Source organism: Carcharodon carcharias, chromosome 23, assembly GCF_017639515.1.
Source record: "Carcharodon carcharias isolate sCarCar2 chromosome 23, sCarCar2.pri, whole genome shotgun sequence".
Classification (NCBI taxonomy): Eukaryota; Metazoa; Chordata; class Chondrichthyes; order Lamniformes; family Lamnidae; genus Carcharodon; species Carcharodon carcharias.
The window spans coordinates 26,095,712-26,121,538 of NC_054489.1; the positions used below are offsets into that span (position 1 = coordinate 26,095,712).

A 25,827-nucleotide genomic window follows, 5' to 3' on the forward strand; every position below is an offset into this window, starting at 1 on the left:
TCCCTTCCCTTTGTTGTGTTAACCGATCTCAGCTGAGAAGTTAGTAGAGGAAGGCAGTGGGTCTCATGTCCCTGGACAGAGGAAGAAAAACTAATTAGCTGGGGCTCCCATTACTAATCGTTACGTAGTAATTCTTGCTGTAATATGCGTTTGTGTCTGTGCACGTGGAGCGCATATACGCGCGTGCATACATGGAATGTGTGCGTGGAGTGCGTGTGCATGTGTGAGTGCCTGCGTGCATGCAAGTCCATATGTGAGTGTACATGCGCTTGAGCACGGGGGGGGGGAGGGGGAAGTGCATGGGGTTGAGTGCGCATGGGAGTGGCAAGCAGCACGTTTATCTGTGGGCCAAATCACACAGTGAAATCATTGGTGACCACATTATCAGTGTCAAACCTGCAGAAGTATACATCTGTAAGATTCAGGGCCTTCAAGAAGTAAAGAAATTACATTTATATAGCATCCATTATGGCCCAAAGACATCTTAAATCACTTCAGAAGCAGTGAAATGCTTTTTAAGTATAGTCATGGTTATAGTGTAGGGCCGTGGGACAGTCAATTAACACACAACTAATTTTTTGTGTTTTTCAGTTTTACTTGTGATTGTTTTTGGTTTGATTACAGCAGCATTTGACAATTCTGCTTTTCTCCGTTTACACCTCAAGACCTATCTTTTGTTCCTTTACTTCACAGAATCACTGAATTGTTATGGTGCCAAAAGAGGCTATTTGGCCCATTGTGCCTGCCCCAGCTCTCCAAATGAGCATGATGACTCAGTGTCATTCTCCTGTCTTTTCCCCGTAACCCTGCACATTATTTAAATAGAAACAATCATCTAATGCCCCCTTGAATGCCTCGGTTGAACCTGCCTCCACCACACTTACAGCATTCCAGACTCAATCTTTTCATGAGTAGGAACACTTTCTCCCTATCTATCTCACCCAGCCCCCTCATGATTTTGAACACCTATCAAGTCTCCTTAGCCTCCTCCTCTCCAAGGAGAACAGTCCCAGCTCCTCCAATCTATCTTCTTAACTGAAGTTTCTCATCCCTGGGACCATTTTTGTAAACTCTTCTGCACCCTCTCCAATGTGTTCACATCCTTCCTAATGTGGCACCTAGAATTGTACACAATACTCCAGCTTATGTCTAACTAGTGCCCTGTGCAAGTTCAGCATAACCTCTAAGATTAAAGCAAAATACTGCAGATGCTGGAAATCTGAACTAAAAACAGAAAATGGTGGAAAAAGGTCTGACAGCATTGAGTTTTTATTTCAGCATACCATCCTTGCTCTTGTACTCCGTATCCCTATTAATAAAGCCTAGGATACTGTATGCTTTATTAACTGTTGTCTCCACCTGTCTTGCCGCCTTTAACAACTTATGCACATTTACACACAGGCCCCTCTGTTTCTGTGCACCCTTTAGAGTTGTAACCCATCTTATATATTGTCTCTCCATGTTCTTCCTACCAAAATGAATCACCTCACACTTCTCTGCTTTATACTTCATTTGTCACCTACCTGCTAACTTCACCAGCTTGTCTATGTCCTTTTGAAGTTCTATATTGTCGTCCTCCTCCTCAGTTTTGTATCATCTGCAAACTTTGAAATTGTCTGCTGCACGCCAAGATCTAGATCATTAGTACCTATCAACATCATGGGAGCTACCATTGACCAGAAACTGAACTGGAATAGCTGTATAAATACTGTGGCTACAAGAACAGATCACAGGCTAGGAATCCTGCAGCAAGTAACTCACCACCTGACTCCCCAAAGCCTGTCTACTCTATCTACAAGGCACAAGTCAGGAGTGTGATGGAATATTCTCCGCTTGCCTGGATGAGTGCAGTTCCAACAACATTAAAGGAGCTTGACACCATCCAGGACAAAGCAGCCCACTTGATTGGCACCCCTTTCACAATTATTCACTCCCTCTACCAATGAAGAGCAGTGGCAGCAGTGTGTACTAACTACAAAATGCGCTGCAAAAACTCACCAAGGCTCTTAGGCAGCACCTTCCAAACATAAGACCACTACCATCTAGAAGGACAAGGGCAGCAGATACATGGGAACCCTACTACCTGGAAGTTCCCCTCTAAGCCACTCACCATCCTGACTTGAAAATATATCACCGTTCCTTCACTGTCACTGGGTCAAAATCCAGGAAATTCCATCCTAACAGCACTGAGGATATATCTACACCACAGTGACTGCAACAACTCAAGAAGGCAGATCACCACCAACTTCTCAAGGGCAAGCAGGCATGGGCAATAAATTGTCCCCTAGCCAGCAGCACCCGCATCCCGTAAATAAATTTAAAAAATAATAGGAAAAGCAAGAGTCCCAATACTGACCTTTGGGGAACTCCACTACAAAGATTCCTCCAGCCTGAAAAATATCCATTAACCATTACTCGCTGTTTCCAATTACTCAGCCAATTTTCTATCCACATTGCTACTGCCCCTTTTATTCCATGAGCTGTAACTTTTCTCAAAAATCTGTTGCGCAGCACTGTATCGAATGCCTTTTGGAAGGCCATGTACACCACATCAGCAGTACTACCCGAATTAACCCTTTTTTTACCTCTTCAAAAAATTCCAGCAAGTTAGTTAAACATGGCATTCCCTTAAGAAATCCATGCTGGCTCCTCTTAATCAACCCACATTTTTTCACATGACTATTAATCCTATCCCGAATAATTGTTTCTAGAAGCTTCTCCACCACTGAAGTTAAACTAACTGTTCTATAATTGCTGGCTTATCCTTACAAACTTTTTTGAACAAGGGTGTAATGTTTGCAATTGCCCAGTCCTCTGGCACCTCACCTGAGTCAAGGGATGACTTGTTAGATAATGGCCAATGCCCCTGCAATTTCCAGTCATTTCCTACAATATCCTTGGATGCATCTCATCCAGTCCCAGTGCTTTGTCAACCTTAAGCACTGACAATTTATCCAATACGTCCTCATCATCAATTTTGAACCCTTATAGTGACAGAGTTTCATGACCTGCTTGCTATTTTTTTTTACCTAGCTCCTTAAATTCTGTCTGCAGGACTACATCTCCCTTCCTACCCAAATAATTGCTACCAAGGTCGACCACAGCCTCTGGCTGTTCACCCTCCCCCAGAAGAATGCCCTGTAGCCACTCGGTGATATCCTTTGACCTGGCATCAGGGAGGCAACATACCATCCTGGAGTCACGTCTACAGCCACAGAAATGCCTGTTTGTTCCCCTAACTAATGAATCCCCTATCACTATTCCTCTTCCTTTCTTATTCCTCCCCTCCTGTACGCTGAGCCACTCGTGATGCCACAAAGTTGGGTCTGACTGCACTCATCTGAGGAATCAACACCCTCACCAGTATCCAAAATGGGAAACCGGTTAGTGAGCAGGACCCCAGAGGTCGCCTATCCCATTATCATCTGCTTTTGCCTTGAGCTAGCATCCCTTGCACCATGTAGGACTGGACTTTAATCTCCAAGGTGGTTAACGGGAATCAGGATATTTCCTGGCTTGGTGCACCCACCTCAAGTGTAAGTGCCATAAGATGGGATTTTCGCTTCATGGGGACGTGTGCTAACAGGAGTCTGGCCCGCTGTCCCCAGAAAGATTTCAGAGACAGCCACAAGGGTTTCCGAGTGCCAAGGCGAGCTGGTTAAAAGGCCCACCTCAAAGAACTGGGATGAAGTCCCAAAGCAAATAAAAACAGTAAGGCCCTTCAGCCCTCAAACCCCACAAACTTCCCATCCCCAATCAATGTCACCTCATGCCCCCCCATCCAACCCCCATAGTCCCTCATACCCTCCATGGCAAGCTATGCTGCTCCATCCACCCCCCATACTCTCTATCCCAAGGCATAGCACTTCCCTGCCCATTCACATACATACATATACATATATACACACACACACATATAGATAGATATATATATTTAATACAGCCCAATAAAAGTGTCAATTATATAGGCCATTTAAAGTTTTAATTGAAGAAACTGCAAGCATTTGAAACCTCTATCTGGTGCAAATGAACACTATGAAATTGACAGAACACATCAGAAAGCCAGAAATGTCACTCAAGCAATGTTTCTCCTGGGGCTCAGGTGTTTTAGTACTCTAATGGATGCATGCGCTGTCAGTCATGAATGATAAAGCTTGGGTGAGAGCCAGGAATCCATTAGGAATCTGAAACAAGCTGTACCCAAGGGAAAACATTGCTTGGGTGACAGCTCCTGCTCACTGACCTATCAATTTCACAAAGTTTACTTACACAACGTAAAGATGTTTCAAGTACTTGCAATTTCTGTTATTGATAATTTAAAGGGTCTTGATGATTGACAGTTTATTGGGCTGTAATCAAACCATTTTTTATTAAGGAATCACTGTAGTTTTAAAGGTTTTTTCACATCCTATTGTCACTATAGGATTCATTGGTTCTGTGCAGGGTGTATAATGGGTGAATGGGCATGGAAGTGCCATAGCTTGGCATGAAGAGTATGAGGGGCCATGGTGGATGGGTGTGAGGGCATAGTTTGCCATCAAGGATATAACGGGCCATAGCTTGGCATGGGCAAGGCCTTCTGAACTTACCTTTCGAAAGGTATCCTCACCCAGACTATGGTTCACGACGCCACTGAGGTGCTATGAGCCACAAGTCCTTTAAAAGCTGGCCCGACTTGATGAAAGTTGTGAAGGACTAGGATATGCCTAGCCCTGCAATGGAGCCGGCCAGGTCAGGTCTTCAGAGTGTGGGCTTGTGACCCTATCCAACCCCCACCCTTAACCCAAGCTGGTGAAAATCCGAAACCCCTGGAATGGGGTCGGGAATCCCAGAATCGGGACACAGCCGCCATTTTCACACCTCCATACTGTCTCCCTGACTCCATGAAAATCCAGTCCATAATTTCTATGCCTTCTGTTCTATCACAGACCTTTCCCTTTTGTTCCCACCCACCACCACCCCCCATCCCAACACCACCACCACCACCCCGCTCCCCCCCACCCCCACAGCCACTTCTACACTTACTTAAAACCTGTTACATCTCCAACTTTTCACAGTTCAGATGAAAGGTCATTGACCACAAACGTTAATTTCTCTCTCCTCAATTGCTGCCAAAGCTGCTTTCCAAAATTTTCTGTTCTTACGGCAGATTTCCAACAGCATTTTGCTTTTGTATTAGCACTTTGCAAGGTCCCACAAATGATAATAGAATAGAAGAAAACTGGACATGGAAACGAATAAATAACATTGTGAAGAATCGTCAAGCCTTTCTAAAGGGTAAGATTGTTAACAGAACCATCGAGTGTTATGCACCACCTGATACTGTGATAGGAAGAAATCCAAATCACTTTACATTCCATTTTATAAGAATGCACCCTTTACTTGATTGCAGGCAAGAAAGCAAAGTTAAAAGTGTCTCATGCTCTGCGGTTTAACTGTACAACGTAAGCTCTTCAATAAAATGTTTTTTTTAATTGTGTTGGGAGTCTGCCTGTAAAAGTAAATTATCAAGTTGTAAGAAGAGCAAACCACTTAAAAGAGAAATGTGCAACAAGCAAAATATAAATCAAATGTGACTGAACAGGTTTATGAGACTGATGCAGACACAATAAACAGACAGTAAAGTACAAAGACAGGAGAGTTGATGAACCTTAACAGTGACTTGGTCTGCACTGCTATATTGCACTGAATGTCAACAGAAACCACCTCTTTGAGGTTGTGGAGAACAGTTTCCTGGACCTGATGAAAGTGTTACCTATTAATTGCTGTTCTTACATTAGGTGTTGAGATGGGTGCAATGTTTTGGCTCCTTCCTACAGTCATACAAGAAATTTCCCTCAGTGGAAATCTACTGGATGTCAGATAGGTGCCACGAACGCTCGAGTACACTGCACTTGTAATAAAACAACCACTTGCATTTTCCATTCACCCGCTGGGTTATTTGTGCGGCCCTGGGTGGACTCCAGGCAGAATAATAGGCCACCCTAGATTGACTCGACATCTTGGTACACTGGCAGTGGGCAATGGGGACACACTGGCAAACCTGCATGGCAGGCTACCGAGCACAGCAGCAGAAATCAGAACACCATCAGAACAATTTGAAATACGTGGGAAGGCCTCTTTAAATAAAAATACCACTTGTGCTTGCCACATGTTCTTCAGTCGACCATACCCCCTCCCCACCACCCTTTTTCCCGCAGCCCACCATAGGCACTCCGGTCCACAGGGGACAAGAGACAGATTTTTGCTCCAGAAATTATCAAGCTTCGATGTCCAATGAGCAAAAAATCCAGGAAAATAAAAGAAATCAGGAATGTCCCTTCCCACCTGAATGGTAACGCTGAGATTGTGCCTACTGCAGTTAGAGACATAGCGGTGCTACTGAGGAAGAAAATGTTGAGGCAGCATAATTTGGTGAAGGTATAATACAATGGTCCTCCGCCCATTTTTCATTTCCCCTATTTGTGGGGAAACGCTGCTTTTCTCAGGCACAGCAAAGAGGAAAATCTCTCATGTAATGTTATAAAAAGGAATGGTGGAAAAAACACTGCCTTCCTTATTTAGCTCTAATATCAACAGATTTTTCTGTAAATGCTCACATGTACACAGGACATTCAAATCATTATGAATTTTGGAATCTCCTATTTGTTGTTCCACATTACTTCACCGCTACACAAGACTGAGGCAACACTCAGGTCGGGAGGTACCAGCACTCCAAATATGTTCGAACATCATCTTCAAGTTATAAAAAAAAAGACAGTTGTATTGCTCAGCTGCTGCACACTAACTCCTGCAGTCTTCAGCTGAATTGAGCAATAAATCTAACTAAAGACAAGTGCAACCAGAGAAACATGCCTGCATGTTAGGCTGCTGTGTATTTATCAGCATTTTGGACACTAACAGATGCTCCCTCTCTTCACTGCCACGCTTAAAATGGGGACAAAGCTAGTTCTCGCATTAAATTTGCTGTTCAAAATTAGTATTTAATTAGGATTAACCATAGTGAAACTGAAATGATAAAAATCACTAGAGCACCAGCTTCTCAGTTTCAAACTCTAGATCAGAAATTAGTTGCATACACATCATTTAGTAGCTATTTTGAAGACTCTGCAGGTTACAAGATTTCCCCTTTCTTCCTTGTTTTCCAAGTTAGGACACGAGTCAGTTTAGTGGTTTTGTTTCTTCGTAATCCCACTTTTCCCCAGACTGAAACTTCACAGAGGAGAAAACATCATAGTCCAGATTCTCCGGTTCCCACTGATGGGACCATAAATTCCTATCAAAAGTCTATTGACGTTTGGCTGCATCTCCAAATTTTCCGTCCCACCCGTGACATTTCCTGCTACGAGCGGGACTGGAAAACTCTGGCCCATGTTGCAAACTGCCCTTCTGGTTACGCAGCCCATTCCCAAACCATCTGAGCTGCCTACCCCCACCTCCAGCACCACAGCAGATCCATATAGCTCACTCCTCTGCTCCAACAGTCTGAAAATTATTCTGCTGGGCCTTCCTAGAAGTTATTTTCTCATGTCACATGCGCCAATCTGTTTCAATGGCATCTTGATAGCTATGACTATGGGGGAAATCAAAGCTCCTTTGTTAACATGGATTGTCCTCCATTGTGTGTCAATCGCCAGCTGTCACATAGTGAAAAGCTAGGGGCCTGAATTTTTAGGGCTGGTGGGAACACTTCCTCGCCAACTCCTACGGTCCCGGTTTCATATTACATTCTAATGACTGTTGATTGGCATAAGGCGGGACTTCCACTCCTCACTTAAGAGGAAGTCCTGCCTTGGGGAGCTGCCAGGCAATCAGATTGGCCGGCAGCTCTCCGGTCCCTCCAGGAACAGTGCTGCAGGGGCTGGAAGTCATACTGAGCCAAGGGACCGGAGAAAAAGGTGAGTGTTGGAGTCCCAGGGCAGGATGTGTAAGGAAGACCTGGATGGGGTCCAGACTCTACTGGGGCATAAGGGGATGGAACGCCCAGTCAGAAGGGGGTTCTGATGGAGGCACTGACCCCATACCTGCCCAAGATTGAACTCTTTTCACTTCTGTCTTTCCCCACCTGAACTATTGTCCAGCCGTCAACCTAAAAATTGAGACTTGGCGTGAAATAGCCCTTAAGTGGCATCTAAAGGGCCTCAACTGGGGCATGGGTGGACTTCCCCTCCGAGGCCCTGCCTGCCCCAGTGTAAAATAGCTTTAAGGTCAGGGTGAGAATCCTGGCCATGCAATTTCACACCCATCTCAGACCTGCCTGGCCGGGGTTGGGAGAGGGGGTTAAAATTCTGGCCGTGGTAATAAGCCCGTCTGTTTGCTACAGCGGGAAGAGTCTGCAGAAGGCATCAGGAACATCCAGATGAAGACTGAAGAACGTATCATCTCTCTCCCTCCCTGCTATTCTCAAATTCTGACCCTATCTCTGTACATTTTGGAATACATCACAGAGATGAGAATTTTAATCAAAAAGAATTTCAAATGTCATAGCATCCACTTTGGAAAAAGACAAATTACAGTTTAAAAAGAAAACAACTAGCTTACATTGACTACAACACGCCCAGAATTTCAAGACCACCAAAGGAACGTCAGAACGTCTACCGTTTTATTGTGGCCTTTAAGTCTTATCAGTTCCACCTCCTCCACCCTGTAACTGATTCTGTTTTGTGTGTGCATGTGTGTTTTATTCTTTTGCCTGAGTAAACTTTAATAATAAAGCTAACTCCTTGTTAACTCAAGAGATCTGTCTGGCTTATTTCTTGACATACCTTTACACAGGGACAAGTACATACTGAATGGAAAATTGCACCTTGTTAAAAGTATAAAATCTTTTGAACCAATACATTAGAAATGGTGCAGAGGAGGTTTTTAACCAGGATGTTACCAGGGATGAGGGACTTCAGTTATGAGAAGTCTGAAATGTTAAGACTGTTCTCTTTGGAAGAATTTCCTCCTTAAACCTCTCCATCTCTCTCCCCTCCTTTAAGACACTTTTTAAACCTTAACTGTTTGACCAAACATTTGGTTATCTGCCCTAACATCTCCTTATGTGACTTGGTATTGGATTTTGTTTTATAATGCTGCTGTGTAACACCATGGGATGTTTTACTTTGTTGAAGGTGCTATATAAATACATGTTGTTACTGTTGGAACAGAGAATGTTAATGGGTGACCTAATGGACGGTATGTGGTTTTGATAAAATAGATAGAGACAAACTAATCCCTCTGGCGAGTGGGTCAATAATGTGATTTAAAATCATTGACAAAAGATTGAGAAGGGAGATGAGGAGAAATTGTTTTCACTCAGAGTTGTTGAGATCTGGAATACACTAAATGATAAGATGGTGGAAGCTGATTCCATATATAATCTTCAAAAGGAGTTAGATAGCTACCTGAGGAAGAACTTAAAAGAATTACAGTCAAAAAGCAGGAGTGTGGGACCAAGCATCCTGCTCTTTCAAAGAGACACAAGACACAATGGGCTGAAGGCCCTCCTCCTGAGCTGGAAGGTTTAATGATTATATGATTCCAACCAACCTCAGGGGTGGAAAGGGGAGGAATTTATCACTCCTCCAGACTTGGTCATAATACTAATAAAAGCCATTTTTAAACAATATCTTCTTATATCTAACTATAACAAAGGAGCAGCTGCTCCCATTTATAGGTCACCAAATTTGAAAATCTCAGAGGTGTCATTTAGTTTCAACTCTCTGATGGAAAGTCAAACAATCCTTGAGGAAATGGGTCAGGAAAGGCCAGCACCACAAGAGATTCACTTAGTGTTAGTCCCAGTGATTAACTGGTTTGGGCCTCTTCCTGCCTACTTCAGTGACACACATTCCCCAAGAAAGAAGAGCAACCATTCTACAGCATTCAGATGACCATGACAGAGAAGTTCATTCCCTCATACAGCAGGTTTGAAAGCTCTACATTACCTACCTATTATTGTCAAGATCAGCAACAACCACTGAACTCCCAAAGTATGATCCTGTTTGACTTCCCATTATAGTGTGCGTTATACTTAGGTCATCTGTGCTGCTGATTCCAAGAAGAAACACTGCCCCTGTGTGATTGTGGCGGGGGCCACCTGCCACATAGCTGAATTGGTCCTCATGTGTGATCCTCTTTCCAGAAGTGAGTGCATATCCTACGAGGAAAGGAAAAGCTCAAGGTTAGCACTGAGAACATTGAGAAGGCTTTACGTGGCCAAGGCACTGAGCAGCTAAACCACACAGACCAGAAAGATAGCACGTTCAAGGCCCAATCTAGGTTAACTGAATTCAGCTGGAGCTCGACAACTAGCCTCAGTGTAGCTGGGTGAAGAAGGGCTACATCAGCAGCCAGCGCATTTGACCCCCATTGCTCTTCTCTTACCTGTGCTGAAGCGCATGTGTGTATGGACATTAGGTGAGCTTGCCTGTGATACTCCTGTAGTTGAACAGCCTACCAATGTTCATTGACTAGGGCCCATACATGAAGTACAGCTGCTTTGCCAAAATAGAGGGCACTCATTAAGGAGGCAACACTTTCAGCAGAGGGTAGAAAGTGAATAAATTATCTAGAACAAATTTTGAAGAAAATAATTCAAAAATGATAAGCCACAGAAGACGACTGAAATCACAACTGCCAGGAGTTCCACTGTAACCTCATTCAAGCAGCCAAAGGTTATTTACCTTCTGGCATTTTGACTGGGGTAAAACATAAGTTGCTCAGTCAGGTTTATACATCTGTGTAGTTTGCAAATTCATTTTAAAGTTATAAAAACCTTATAGACAATGTCCACCGGTCGTGACACCTGGAACCCAAAAGTGGCTCAATTTCTTTCAATTCACAGGATGCACATATAAAATTATTTTTGTCAAGGCAGCGCTGTCCTAACAGATAGGACAAGTCTTCAGAAGACACATCTCTTGTACCTTTAGCACCAAATGATTTTTTGAGAGTTTAGGTATTGTAGTTTAGAAAGGCAATGTCCTTTGTAAATGAAGAAGGACACCAATAGTTCTGAAAACAAGAGAGACATATCCTTTAAAAGTTCAAATCTGGTGGTTCTATATAAAGTCAAAGGCTGCGGTCGCTGGCAGTGCTGTGCATAAGCAGTTCTATGTGTGTCCAACATCAATGTGCAGCAGGGCGTCTGCACAGTCATCACAACCTGGAAGTGTAAATATTACAGCACTGGCAGCATCAAGTTAACACCTTTCACTAAAGGAAAGTAGTCTCTTTACAACATTTGCAATTGCGGCAGCCTTCCCACACTTTCGGAACCTCCTGCTCCGGAGCCTCTTCCCCTCAATCCGGGCCTGTCACTGAGAACAAGTCACAGAGCTGCAAATGGAATCGCGGCTGTCAGCGGGTGGATCAGAAGCCTCCCCTCCCTTCCCATCCCGATCCTCGGAAACCGCGGGAAGGCTGCGCCCCAACTATCAGCCCGCCACAGGGCGCAGAAACTGGGTGAATGACTTCAGGATCCGAAGATCCATCCGGCACTGTGTCTCCTGCATATTATGCCATTGGCTCTTGTATCTGTGGCCATCCTGCGTTGGCAGGCGACACAGAGAAAGTTAAAATACAAAAAAAAGTTCTTTTTTTAAAAAAAAGGCCAACTTGGGATGTGAAATTTTTATCTTGCCAAAACTTGTCTCTTTTACCATAGTTGCTCTTTTCACTTGCCCTTCCCCACTGGAGCTGGAACGCTGCACCTTGTAATCAAGCTGAGAACCACTGGGCAACTTTGAGGCCCAAACCATAATATCGATTCTTCCAGCACCACAGGGAAAAATAAAAAAGGGTTAAAATTGATGTTCTCTTCTCAACTCTTAGAATGAACCACTAAAATGACTTGCCATAAACTCTGGTTCATTTCTTTTCATTGAGAAATCGAGACGACGGGCCACACCGCTCAGCGAGGGTACTGGCAGGGTGGAGAAGAATAAAAGGAAATTGGAGGTAAATGAGGAATCAGTCATTAACTGATGCATGACCAGAGAAAACTTGCTTTAGAGGAGGAAGGAAAGACCGAGGAAGGAGTTCCACAGTTTTGAGACTTTGGGAGAGAAAGGTCAGAGTGAGAGACTGCGATGACTTTTGAATTCAACCAAGTGGGTATATAAGGAAGAGGGGAACATTTATACAATCTATTTGGAAGTTAGCAAGAGAAGGAGGGGAATGTTCGGATAATCATTGATCCTAAAATAAGTTGTGATAAAATAGGAAGATGTTGGCAATGTTCAGAAATGAGAAACATATTACCTATCACACAGACACACAATTTTTTCTTGTAATCAACCCCTAAGTGTGAGTGACATGTTAGGTGTGTAGTTTTAGTCGAATAACAGTCGGGAAATGAAAAAGAAACCCTAGCTACAAAAGAATTTCATGGAGGTAATTTTAGCAACGTAGATGTGAAGGCTCCATCAGTGATCAGAGGAAGTGATGAAGCAATCACTCTTGATTGTTGAGAAAGAAATCCAAGCATCACGTACAAGGTCAGCTCCTGGCTCTTTGCCTTGAACTATAGCAGTGGAAATAGCCATTTTCTGTAAGTAACATCATACGTTGAGAACTGTCGTTTCCATTCGAAGTCATATCCCTGTACAGTTTGGTTTTCTGTGCTGTCCTGCAGGACATTTTTCTATCTGAAGTGCAGGTTGCTTTGCACAGAAATTAAAAATAAAATCTGAGTCCTTTGATAAGTTTGCAAGGGAAATGGACTGCTCGGTGAGGTACTGACCCAGATGCAGCAAACTGATGCCCAATCTCGCCTGAGTATGTCCAAGACAGTTGAATTCTTTTATCCATCTGCCTATGTCAGGGGAAAAGATGCCAAAGTAGCCATGGTCCCTTTTCCTGATCACTCCAGTGAACCTTGCTGGAAAGGGCATGCATGTGGCTGTTGGTTGATGGCAGAACAGGCCTGCATGTTTCATTCACCCTGCCCCAGTTGAATTGCAAGCTAAGGCATGAAGAAAAGTCAACATATTTAATGGGAAAGGTTGTAGGTGCCTGTTGTACAATACCTCAGTATAAGTCAGTGTCTCCAGCAGAAGAGGGATAAAATGGAGAAAGACTTGTTGAAACTATGCTGTACCTATGTAGCTGTGAGCCTTTTCTAAATCTTGAAGCAGGTAAGGGCCATCATCCAATATATTGAGCTCGACAAATGTGATGTTCTTTTGTGCGACTTGGACAGTTCCTAAAAAGAAAACAAAAGTGGATCAGTCAAAAGCTGGACCCATATTCAGATGGTATTTTCTTGTGACAATGCACTGAAAATATGGAATCAACTATCAAGGAAACTAAAATCGTATGCAGTGTGATTATAGTAAACACTGTAACATGAACCATTTTAGTTCCAACTGTTGAACCTCAGGGTAATATTCGCCTTGAATTGTATTTATGTCTTCATTGGTTTGGATGGCTTTAATACTAACTACATATCTGTCTACACAAAAAAGATACATTGATAACTTAGAAAGTCAAACAGGAAAAGTGAAGCTTTGCTTGTTTGGAGGCATTATGGCTTAGTATCCTGCCCTGTTGTCCCATGAAAGAGTGTGACAAGTGTTAACTTGGCTCAGTGGTAGTGCTCATTTGAGTCTAAAGGTTGTGGGTTCGAGCATCATTCTAGGACTTGTGTGCATGGCCTAAGCTATCACTTCAATCTAGGAGGGAGCCTTGTTGGAGACTTTGTTTTCAAGGGAGATGTAAAATAGACTCGGTCTGCCTGTTCAGAGTGATGCAAAAGATCCCAGAACTCCTTTTTTTGGAAAAAACAGATAATTTTCTAGCCGTCCTGGCCAACATTCATCCCTCAGCCAACACCGTCCGTCCTGGCAGCAGGTCACCTACTTCCCCACCTGGTCTAAGGTGCACAGCATGGCACAGCGGAAAATAAGAGATGGAAAGGGTAAAGTTTTCTGAATTAAAAGGACCATCATTTTAGAAAAATATGTTTGTAGTGACCTCACAAAATAAAACATAAAATGGAACCACAGGATATAGCTGGAACTGACTTCAGATGAAAAAAGTGTTTGTGCACTATGCTGAATTGGATGAAGTACACGCAGAATTGTTTAGACCAGCACTGGAGGGACTGATGAACTGTGGTGTTCATGACAATTTCACAGTACCATTGCTATGGTTTTAGCCAGCATGCCGATGTGCCTTGCCAACATTTGCATGCAAACACAGGAGGCGGGATTTTCCAGTCCCTCCATGCCCAAAGTCAAAAGATCTTTTCCTGGTCTACCAAATTTTCCACCCCACCTGCAACGCCCCCCCACAACAGGCGGAACCAAAAAATCCTGGCCAAGCTGACTGTATACAGATTTGGATAATCTGTTGATTTTAGTGAAACAATACGTAAAATAGATGGATGATTGGTATCAAAGGAATAGCAGTATTTTAAATAAATGGATGTAAAGTCTCTGGCACAGATAAGAAACCCTTCCAGAGGGTCAACAAAACTCAAATCCAACAAGGGTATCATGTTACGTCTAGCTGCACAGGAAAATACTCCAGTAGAGATTGGAACAACTAAAGGTTGCACAGTTTGTTGACAGGAATAGAAACAAAAAGAGGGAACTGCATAAAATTCCATCCTCAGCCTCTTCCAAAATAAGAGGAGCTGGATAAACGGAGGGAATATACCCAAGGGAGGTAGGGGGAGACGTTGGTGCATTGGTAATATCATTGGGCTAGTAAGGCTCAGTCAGGATAGTGCTCTGGGGAGACAGGTTCAAATCTCACCATGGCAGTTGGTAGAATTTGAATTCAATTAATAAATCTGGAATTAAAAGCTAGTCTCAGTTATGGTGACCATGAGATTGTTGTAGAAAAACTAATCTAATTCACTAATGTTCTCAAGGAAGGAAATCTGCTGTTCTTACCTGGTTCAGCCTATATGTGACACCAGACCACAGCCATGTGGCTGACTCTTAGCTGCCTCTGAAATGGCCTAGTAAGCTACTCAGTTGAAGAGCAGTTAGGAATGGGCACTAACTGGTGGCCTTGCCAGCAACACCCACATCCCATAAAAGAATCAAAATTAGAACCTGTATTTCTGTAGGACTCGCTGAGGACCAGTTATTTGCCAACCTTTATCAGCCCTTCAGGGTAGTCAAGAGGGGCAATCACCAAAAGCCCCAGATTGTGTGTTTCATTTATGTCATTTAAGACAATCTCACCCAGGGGCCTGTATGGGATAGCCAATATGGTTCCTCCCCAAGCCAACAAAATAGTAAGAAAAGCCAGAAGCAGCCCAAGAAGGGTAAATGGTTTCCCTCTTCATTATAAATAAAACCTCTCTTTGTAGGGCTAAGGGCAGCAACAGTGCTCTTACACTGCATTCCCACCCAGGCTGAAATGGTTAGTTATTCACCTCAACCAGCCATCACTCTCATGACATTTTAAAGCTTAACATGAATGAAAGCTGCAGAGATTTTTTTCTCATGTCGAACCTTGCCAGTTCCAGCCACCCGGCGCCCCATAATATGCGTAGTGATTGGGGTGTGTGAATCCTGCAGCCATGCCCTGCTGACACATAAGCAGTCCCTGGTGGTCGTCCCCTATGTTTTCACAGAACTGCACTGGAGAAGTGTCCCAGTCATCATCTGGATTGATGGCGATGTTGTCACTTATGACAAAACAGCGACCCACCAAAATTCTCTTCTCATCCTGTTGGGTCAGTTGTCTCTTCTCATAGCGGTGTGCACATACCTGCCGGGGAAATAAATGGGCCACATTTAAACAGATGTCTTCGCAGGGAAAAGTCTCCCCCACCTCTTGCAATATAATTTTCCTGTTTCCTTTTGAAGTAAGAAACTTTTCTAAATGCCGTTGGTAGCACCCTCGCTTCGTAAGTCACAAAGTTCTGGGTTCAAGTCCTACTCCAGGACTTGAGTACCAAAATCAAAGCAGGCATTCCAGTGCGGTACTGAGGGTGTGCTGCACGGTTGGAGGTGCCATCTTTTGGCTGAGACATTAAACCAAGGCCCTATCTGCCTGCTCTAATGGATATAGAGAATGGCACTATTTCAGCAAAGAACAAGGGAGTTATCCCTGGTGTCTTGGTTGATATTTATCCCTCAAATTATCACAAAAGCAGATCTGTTATTCTCACATTGCTCTTTGTGGGAGTTTTGCTGTGTTTTTTACACTACAGCTCTGACTATACTTCAAAATTACTTCATTGGCTGACTGAGTCTGGCGGTAGTGAAAAACTATATATAAATGCATGTTGAAGAAAATTCTTGTAGCTTTACCTCATCTAATGGCCACTTCCAGAATAGAAAATACTGTTTCCATCCTATGTGCATATCAAGTTAGCAGTGGCCCATTTTGGAAATAATAGCGAATTAACTGAACAATCCTCTCCCCCCACAGGAGTAACAGAGAATGACTGTATCTTCCACATTTTTTGAAGGCTAAACTTCCAAACAGGCAACTCAAGTCAGGTCATCGGACCAACAATCTACATAATACACGGGAGCATTATTTGTGACTTGAAGTTCTGTTCCGATCAAGATGAAGAACCGCCTGGCTGGGAAATGAACAGTTTATGGGCATCCAGTACCAATGTCAAGCATGCCCAGGAAAGGGATGAGCAAACTGCAGGGTGAAGGCCCTTCTAACCTGACCCAGCAGAGTATATCAGCGGTGAGATTTGTTGCATTTCCAACACTAACTCTCCTACATCCTCTGTCAAATTGCCTACCACTTTCAGTAATAATAATCTAAGACTCATTTCATATCATGGTCATATGAACTGAGAAGTGCATGAAGGTTGCCATAACAAGTAAGGACTCTTGCAGTCAACACTGCAAGGTGACTTCATCCCATCATTCTTGGATGGATTTAAAATCAACTCCTAAGAAGTTGAGAAAATGGCTACCCTTTGACACACTGCCAATCTATCCCATTGATTCTGTTAACTTATACCAGTCTAATCTAGCCAACTTTATTCTTTGCTCATTAACCTGCATAAAAATGCAAACTACCCTCATTACAAATATGCTGGCTGCTATTGCCCAAAATTGAATATTGTCCTCAGTAATATCTCCCTGTGTCATTTGCCATTGCTGGCCAAGACTGGATAAAAGACTTGCCCCCAGAAATCTTGTAGTGCCCACAATATACCGAGCTGCTTCCTTATTTCTTAACAGGTGGTGTCCAACCTCAGCTCAGCAACTCCCCATGATGGTAAAACCAGAATCTGGGACACAACACAAGGAAAGGTTGTGTCATAAATCAACAGCTCATCATTCAGCCTCAAGCACATTTATGCTCCAAGCAGACTAATGCTTACAAAAAGCAATTCAAATTGGCCTTACCAGCACCTTCCCACCAGGCCCTTGGCTTGCCACTGTGACTCCAAGCCACTGGTCTTCCTTACTTTCAGTTTGTGGATCAGCTGTGGAAACAATTAGGTGATGAAAATGAGATAATAGTTCATGAAGTGGAAAAGGAGGTCATTCAGCTACCCCTGCAAGATTCACTTTGGGTGCCCAGGTAAGTGCATGCACAAATGACAAGCCTCAACTAGCCCATAAGTATTCAACATAAATATAGAGCATTTATTTTGAATAAATTACTACAAATTTGAGAAAACCATGAAATAGGATTCAGTACTGATTCCAATACTAGAAACCACGTTCTACAAATGGCCCTTGGAGATCAGTCGCTCCACCCACCACTGCCATTTAGAAGATTCCACAAATCAAATCCTGGTTTGCATCTGCCCCATCCATTTACAATTTCCCATCAAGAATAGCCTGAAATTGAAGAGTGTTTTATTTTGGCCCACGTAAGCTGGTTCAATACTTTCTTCTTACAATCCGAGATGTAACTGGGTTCGTTTTGGATGCATGACAAATTATTGCGAAAGGGATTAGTCTAGATATATACTTCCCTCGGGTCTTTTAACTCACTTTTCACTGCCACAGAAATGCTAGGATTCTTAAAAAATGTCTTTTTTAAAATGGAATCTTAATGCAGCATTGTCTCCCGTGCCTGGTTGATAAAATTGATCCTGTTGATTTTTCAATGGCTAAGTAGAACTTCTTTTTAATGCAGTGAGTGGTAATGACCTAGAACTACTGCCCACGGGGGTATGGATGCTGAAACAGTCAGTGATTTGCAAAGGAAATTGGTTAGAAACTTGTAGGAAAAAGTGATATTGGCTTACTTGGCTTCTCAAACATGGCACGTTTACAGTCTTGGCGTGATAGTGATACAGGGCAGTAGAATAAGGCTCCTGTGCGGTTTGCCAATTGATCCTTGAGACCTGCTGCCTGAGGAGCACCAACCAGCAACCTGGGGATAATAAGGGAGGTGAAAAATGCAGATATAAGCATTTGACTATCGTGTTATTATAATTAAATAATACCTCGGGCTTATCAACTACACAGGACACAAGGCATCAATCACTCATAAGGGATTGGAAAAACACACTGCGGGTTCATTTATTAAGATTAGTAACATTGCGAACAATTATACATAGAAATGTGGCTTGAAGGGATCAGTGCTGTGTGTGTGCTCTGCTCCAAGCAAAAGTGAAAACAAGACTGGATCACATGACACATTTCCCTTCTAGTGATATCATGCTGATATCCCTTAAAGACATATTACAACATTGTCTACTGCAGAAGAAAACACCACAAGGACAGCTGCAAAAGACAAGACCTACCACCTACCCAGTTCTGAACCGGACAATACAAGCTGTCCACCTAACAATTCTGATATTTGAAACTGGATCACAAGTGTTGATCAACAAAGAAGAAAGTCCCAAAGCGCTTTACAGGCAACAAAGTATTTTTTGAAGAAGTGCAGCCACAGTTATAATGTAGAAAATATGAAAGCCATTGTGCACAACAAGGTCCCACAAACAGAAGTTAATTAACCAAAAACCTTTTTTTCTCCCCCACGTATACAAAAATGGTGCTGGTTAAGAACTAAATGTTCAGCAAGACACCAGGAGAACTCCCCTGCTCTTCTTTAAATAGGGCTATGAAATTTTTTACAGCCACTTGAGAGGATAGATGGAGTCTCAGTGTAACATTTTATCCAAAAGACGGCATCTCCGACAGTGCAGCAGTCCAGTGTCAACCTAGATAATGGGCTCAGACCTCAGGAGTGAGGTCTGAATCCATAACCTTCTGAATCAGGCATGAGTGTGTGACCATTGAGCCAAAGTTGACACATTTTCCAAAACAAAAATTGGCCTGTGTACGTATATTGAAACACTTTGCTCATCCTGGTCGTAGAAGCTTACACTTTCTTCTCTATACACCATTGCTCAGAATCCTCTATCACTAGATTGAGAGAGTTAGTTTGTGGTATTATCCTATTAAATCTTGCCCACTGCCTTTCCATCTGCACAAGACAGCAGCTTTACTAACACACCCAACTTCAAAAGCTATTGCTAGTCTAAGACAGTTGAGAAGCAAATACTGTATACAGTATTACACATGCTGTGATCTAGATCCTCTAAGCAGTTGCTAGAAGGTACATGGTGGGATTAAGCATTGACTCTCCCTCTGTACAGTTTCCTTTTAAATCAAGTTCCTTTCCAACAATGACAGCAATCAGGAGCGATGACTGCAACCTGTATTTACATTTATATGACAGAACAAACACTATTTTGTTAATTAATTTTGCACTCAACCTGAAGGTATAACCCAAAGAACAAAAATTATATTTGATAGTACATCTAAGTGTCTTCTCTAGGACTATATTTATTGGAAGACGTTCACCTTTTTAAAGAGCTTGTTCCATGAGATAAAAGCAGAATAATTTCCAAGTATATACTAATTTGAATGTTGTTTATTCTTGCCATTTTTGAGTTTCTAAGTCACCACCTGGAGTTTATAGCCCAGAAATTCCCAATGACAATGTCCCATTAGAGTAATTAAAATGCATTATATTTCTTCTACCAAACATACGTGCAATACCAAAGCAGTACAAACACGGAGCACGCCTGACATCGGAAATTGTTAACAAGTATTACAACACACTACACTAGGCCAACATTAACACTAGAGATTGTGGCAAGTACCCAAGATTAGCCATTGGCAAAAAGCACTATGCTCATAGTTAATGAAAATTCTGAAGTGGGAACAATTTTCTTAGACACAGAGTCACTTCTTTCTGATTTATGGATGAAGGAGTGGTGGGTGTGGAGGGGCAGGAGAGATGATGAATTTAAAAGGCAACAAGCAACTGATGCATTATCAAATTGCCCAAGACAGTCTGTATTCCCCACCCTCTCCCTCCCCAAAAATAAGTAAGGAAATAGGCCATCACTGAAAATTGCCTGGAAATGCATGAAAATAGAAACAATTTTTAAAAGTTATGTTAGATTAGAGAATGTACACTGGGACTGCAAAAGTGCTATAAATACTGTAAGCAAGGCTCTTGTAGAATGTAGCATTTAACAGACTTGGCTTTCATGTACAAATGATATTGGCAATGACTATGTGTGAACAAGCTGTGCCCCAACAATGTCAGGATTCAGATTTGCAACAGTGATTCTTCATAGGATGAGCCTTCAGTTCCTTCACATAGCCAAAATTGTGTGATTGGACAAATGTTTCCAGCTTCTGTGCTGTAAAAGTTTCTTGTTCCAGTTGAGCTATGTCCATGCACCCATGGGGTTGGGGTGGGTGCGAGAAAGCAACAAGAGTGAAAATGTGTGTCCAGTAAAATAAAAAGGGAAAATTAATGCGCTTTACCACCATGCACCTCCAAGTAACTACTTAGTGGATCAGAATGGGGGAGGTGGTGGCAGACTGGTATTGTCACTGGACTGGTAGTAATCCAGAGACCCAGAGTAATGCTCTGGGGACCTGGGTTCAAACCCACGGCAGCTGGTGGAATTTTAATTCAATAAAAATCTGGAATTAAAAGTCTAATGATGACCATGAAACAGTTGTTGATTGTTGTAAAAACTCACTAATGCCCTTTAGAGAAGGAAATCTGGTGTCCTCACCTGGTCCGGCCACAGCAACGTGGTTGATTCTTAAATGGTCCAGCAAGTCACTCAGTTGTCTCCAACCACTAAAATGTCAATAAAAAGGAATGAAACCAGAATGACCACCTGGCATCAACCAAGGCACAGAAATGACAATGGTAAACACAACCCTGTCAACCCTGCAAAGTTCTCCTTACTAACATCTGGGGGTTAGTGCCAAAGTTGGGAGAGCTGTCTAACAGACCAGTCAAGTGGAATCATACTTTAATGTCCCAGACACCACCAGCATCAGAGGTGGTAGCACAGTGGTATTGTCACTGGACTGATAATCCAGAGACCCAGGGTAACGCTCTAGGCACACGGGTATACAGTTAGGAGGGAGTTGCCCTGGAAATCCTCAACATCAATTCAGGACCCCATGAAGTTTCATGGCATCAGATCAAACATGGACAAAGAAACCTCCTGCTGATTACCCCACCTCAGCTGATGAATCAGTACTCCTCTATGTCGATCACAACTTGGAGGATGCACTCAGGGTGGCAAGGGTGCAGAATGTACTCTGAATGGGAGACTTCAATGTCCATCACCAAGAGTGGCTCAATAGCACACGCACAGACCCAGTCTATCAGGCCGAGTCCCAAATGACAGCTGCTAGACTGGGTTTGCGGCAGGTGGTGAGGGAACCAACCAGAGGGAAAAACATACTTGACCTCATCCTCACCAACCTGCCTGCCACAGATGCGTCTGTCCATGACAGTATCGGTAGGAGCGACCACCACACAGTCATTGTGGAGACGAAGCCCAGTTTTCACGTTGAGGATACACACCATTGATTTATGCACACCGTGCTAAATGGGATAGATTTCAAACAAATCTAGCAACTCAAGACTGGGCATCCATGAAGCGCTGTGGGCCATCAGCAGCATCAGAATTGTACTGAACCATAATCTGTAACCTCATGGCCGGCATATCCCCCACTCTTCATTGAACCAGCGTTGATCCCCTGGCTTGGTGATAATGGTAGAGTGCAGGAGGACATGCCAGAAGCAGCACCAGGAATACCTAAAAATGAGGCGCCAACCTGCACTTAGCTCTGTCTATCACATGCGTGCCAAATAGCATAAGCAGCAAGTGATAGAGCTAAGTGACTCCACAGCCAACAGGTCAGATCTAAGCTCTGCAGTCCTGCCACGTCCAGTTGTGAATGGTGATGGACAATTAAAGAACTTACTGGAGGAGGCAGCTCCACAAATATCCCCATCCTCAATGGTGGAGGAGCCCAGCACTTCAGTGCAAAAGACAAGACTAAAGCATTTGCAAAAATCTTCAGCCAGAAGTGCTGAGTTGACAATCCATCTTGCCCTCCTTCGGGGTTCCCTAGCATTACAGATGCCAGTCTTCAGTCACACCACGTGAAAGCAAGAAATGGCATAAGGCACTGAATACTGCAAGGGCTATAGGCCTTGATAATATTCCAGCAATAGTAATGAACACTTGTGCTCCAGAACTTGCCGCGCCCCTAGCCAAGCTGTTCCAGTACAACTACAATACTGGCATCTACCTGGCAATGTTAAAAATTGCTCAGGTATGTCCTGTACACAAAAAGGAGCCAAATCCAACCCAGCCAATTAGTGTCCCATCAGTCTACGCTCCATCATCATTAAAGTGATGGAAGGAGTCACCAACAGTCCTATCAAGCAGCACTTGTTCAGCAATAACCTGCTCACTGACATTCAATTTGGGTTCCGCCAGAGTCACTCAGCTCCTGACCTCATTACAGCTTTGATTCAAACATAGACAAAAGAGCTGAACTCCAGAGATATGGTGAGAGTGACTGCCCTTCACATCAAGGCAAAATGTGACTGAGTGTTGCACCAAGGAGCCCCAGCAAACCTATAATCCAAGGGAATCAGAGGGAAAAATCTCTGCTGGTTGGAGTCATACCTTGCAGAAAAGAAGATGGTTGTGGTCATTGGAGCTCAATCATCTCAGTTCCACGACATCACTGCAGGAGTTCCTCAGCATAGTGTCCTAGCCCCAAACATTTTCAGCTGCATCAATGACCTTTCTTCCATCATAAGGTCAGAAGTGGGAATGTCCACTGATGATTGCACAATGTTCAGCACCATTCACGGTTCCCCAGATACTTTAGTAGTCCAAATGCAGAAAGACCTTGACAATATCCAGGCTTATGCTGACAAGTGGCAAATAACATTCATGCCACACAAGTGCCGGGCAATGACCATTTCCACCAAGAGAGAATCTACATTACCATTGCTGAATCCCCCACTATTAACATCCTGTGGGTTACCATTGACCAGAAACTGAACTGCACTAGCCATATAAATTCTGTGGCTACAACAACAGGTCAGCGGCCTGGAACCCTAATGCGAGAACTCACCTCCTGGCTCCCCAAAGCCTGTCCACCATCTACAAGGCACAAGTCAGGAGTGTGATGGAATATTCTGCACTTGCCTGGATGAGTGTAGCTCCAACAATATTCAAGAAACTTGACACCATCCAGGACAAAGCAGCCAATTTGATTGGCACACCATCCACAAACATTCGCTCTCTCCACCACCGACGAACAGTGGCAGCAGTGTATACCATCTAGAAGATGCACTGCAGAAACTCACCAAGGCTCCTCTGGCAGCGCCTCCAAACACTTAACTGCTACAATCTAGAAAGACAAGGGCAGCAGATACATGGGAAAGCACCACCTGGAAGCTCCCCTCCAAGCTACGCTCCCCTCCTGACTTGAAAATATATCACCATTAGTTCAAAATGCTGGAACTCCCTCCCGAACAGCACTGTGGGTATACTTTCACCACATGGACTACAGCGATTCAAGAAGGCTGTTCACCAGCTTCTCAAGAGCAATTAGGGATGGGCAATAAATTCTGGCCTAGCTAGCCAAGCCTGCATTCCATAAATGAACAAAAAAAAATCACATGTAATATTACAAACATTTACCGGAGATGCTGAGACATTTCCACATGACAAAAAATAGTGATTTGCAGTGAATTATAGATTTTAGCTAAAGGCCTTTCCCTGCCTTAGTTTACAAATAATAGCATAAAGGAAAATCTCCACATTTTTGCAGCCCTTTGCTTACATGGGGAAATATTGTTTTAAATAAAAGTTAATCGCATAAATTTGCACTGGGTGATAAAGCTTTAAAATGCAAACCTACAGGGCTCTTTGCTTCATTTGTGGATACTGTTAACACACCAAAATTTCTATTTGCCCACAAAGTAGCAATCACATCTGTAAAATTGATGCTCAACTTTGTGTCTGTGATTGTCACTTGTTTGCAGGGGGAAAAGGGAAGAGGAGGTTCGCACTACATTTGAGCTTCAAAGTATTAAAGTAGCATCCACAGAAGATTATTTGTTTTACCCATTTCCTTTAAGAAATTAACTATCCATTTTGCTCAGCAGTAAACATTATTCCTAAAACAGAACAAACCACTGTTTAAAAAAAACTGAAGCTCTTACAAATATTAATAATATATAGACATTTGATCTTCAGAACCCCCAATTAATCTGTCAGATAGTGGTTTTTAACAATCACCTCAGGGCATCCTCGCCAATCCCAGCATCTTTACAGTGACACCTGGACAAGGGGATTAAACGGTGCAGTCTGCAGGCCTAATATCCCCTGGTTTCCCAGTCCCTACTATCCACTGTCGTCTGCACAGTCCTCTTGCCCTGGCCTTTCTACTTGGCTTCTCAACATCAAATCACTGTATGAAAAACATTTTAGGATGTTTCTTAAGGAACGTGTTAGGCTGCAATACAAGGTTAAAAAACCGGCCAAATTTGGATTGAGCCACAAGTACTACAATTGTATTTTTTTTATTTGTTCATGAGATGTGGGCATCACTGGCTAGACCAGCATTTATTTCCCATCCCTAATTGCCCTTGCTCAGAGGGCATTTTAAGGATCAACCACATTGCAGTGGGTCTGGAGTCACATGTAGGCCAGACCAGGTAAGGACAGAAGTTTTCCTTCCCTAAAAGGACATTAGTGAACCAGATGGGTTTTTACAACAATTGAAAATGATGATAACCATGAAACCAGATTTTTAATTCCAGATTTTTATTGAATTCAAATTTTACCATCTGCCCTGGTGGGTCCCCAGAGCTTTACCCTGGGTCACTGGAATACCAGTCCAGAGACAATACCACTGTGTCACTGCCCCCCACCCCAATAGCATTACACATCTAGACAGCAGAACTCCATGCAAAAGCTCCCATTATGCAACAGAGAGTAGTTAAGGGGCTCTTCAAAGTATATTTGATATCAAGGCTGTAATTGTAATATTCACTTGCCGTGGCATCATTTTACAAAGTAAACAATTTTCTAACAAAAACCTGTGGATACCAGACTCATTATAAAACTCTTCAATGCAGCTTTAGATTTAACAGAAATGCTCTCACACATGTAGCTCACACTATTGATTAATTCAATCTCCACACTTCATAGTTTACATTGGTTTTATAATTGAAGAGTAGTAACTGTAGACTAGAGTATATTTATGGCACCCGTGTGGTCTCCTAACTGTGGTGAGACATTATATTTCTACACAAGGGAAATCAACAGCTGGTTTACTCCTCATTCCAGCCTTTATTAAACACACACCATGAAATATTCATTATGTTTAAATGAAAGCATATTCCCTAAAGAAACAAGACGGCTTTGATTCGGAGATTATTTTTGCAGCCGTGCTCTTATGGCCAGTGACCGTATTGCAGCATTTTTGTAGAAGTTTAATAGACACAAGACAAACAGTACAGCTCTTCATTATACTTTTTTTTTTAAAAAGCTGACAAAGCAGTGCCTCCAATTTCAATGCT

The 25,827-nt window shown here is 42.9% G+C and overlaps 1 protein-coding gene across 1 annotated transcript in view; it reads right to left on the bottom strand.

The window, feature by feature from the left end:
* Window positions 1-25,827, bottom strand: part of itga3b (integrin, alpha 3b) — a 167,225-nt gene that overhangs the window by 72,886 nt on the left and 68,512 nt on the right. Inside the window, exons 2-6 of the mRNA XM_041173596.1 lie at window positions 18,185-18,312; window positions 17,331-17,410; window positions 15,459-15,717; window positions 13,088-13,192; window positions 9,937-10,144 (exon numbers count right to left, since the gene is read on the bottom strand). Of these exons, the coding sequence (XP_041029530.1) occupies window positions 9,937-10,144; window positions 13,088-13,192; window positions 15,459-15,717; window positions 17,331-17,410; window positions 18,185-18,312 (780 nt within the window). The remainder of the gene's footprint in view (window positions 1-9,936; window positions 10,145-13,087; window positions 13,193-15,458; window positions 15,718-17,330; window positions 17,411-18,184; window positions 18,313-25,827) is intronic.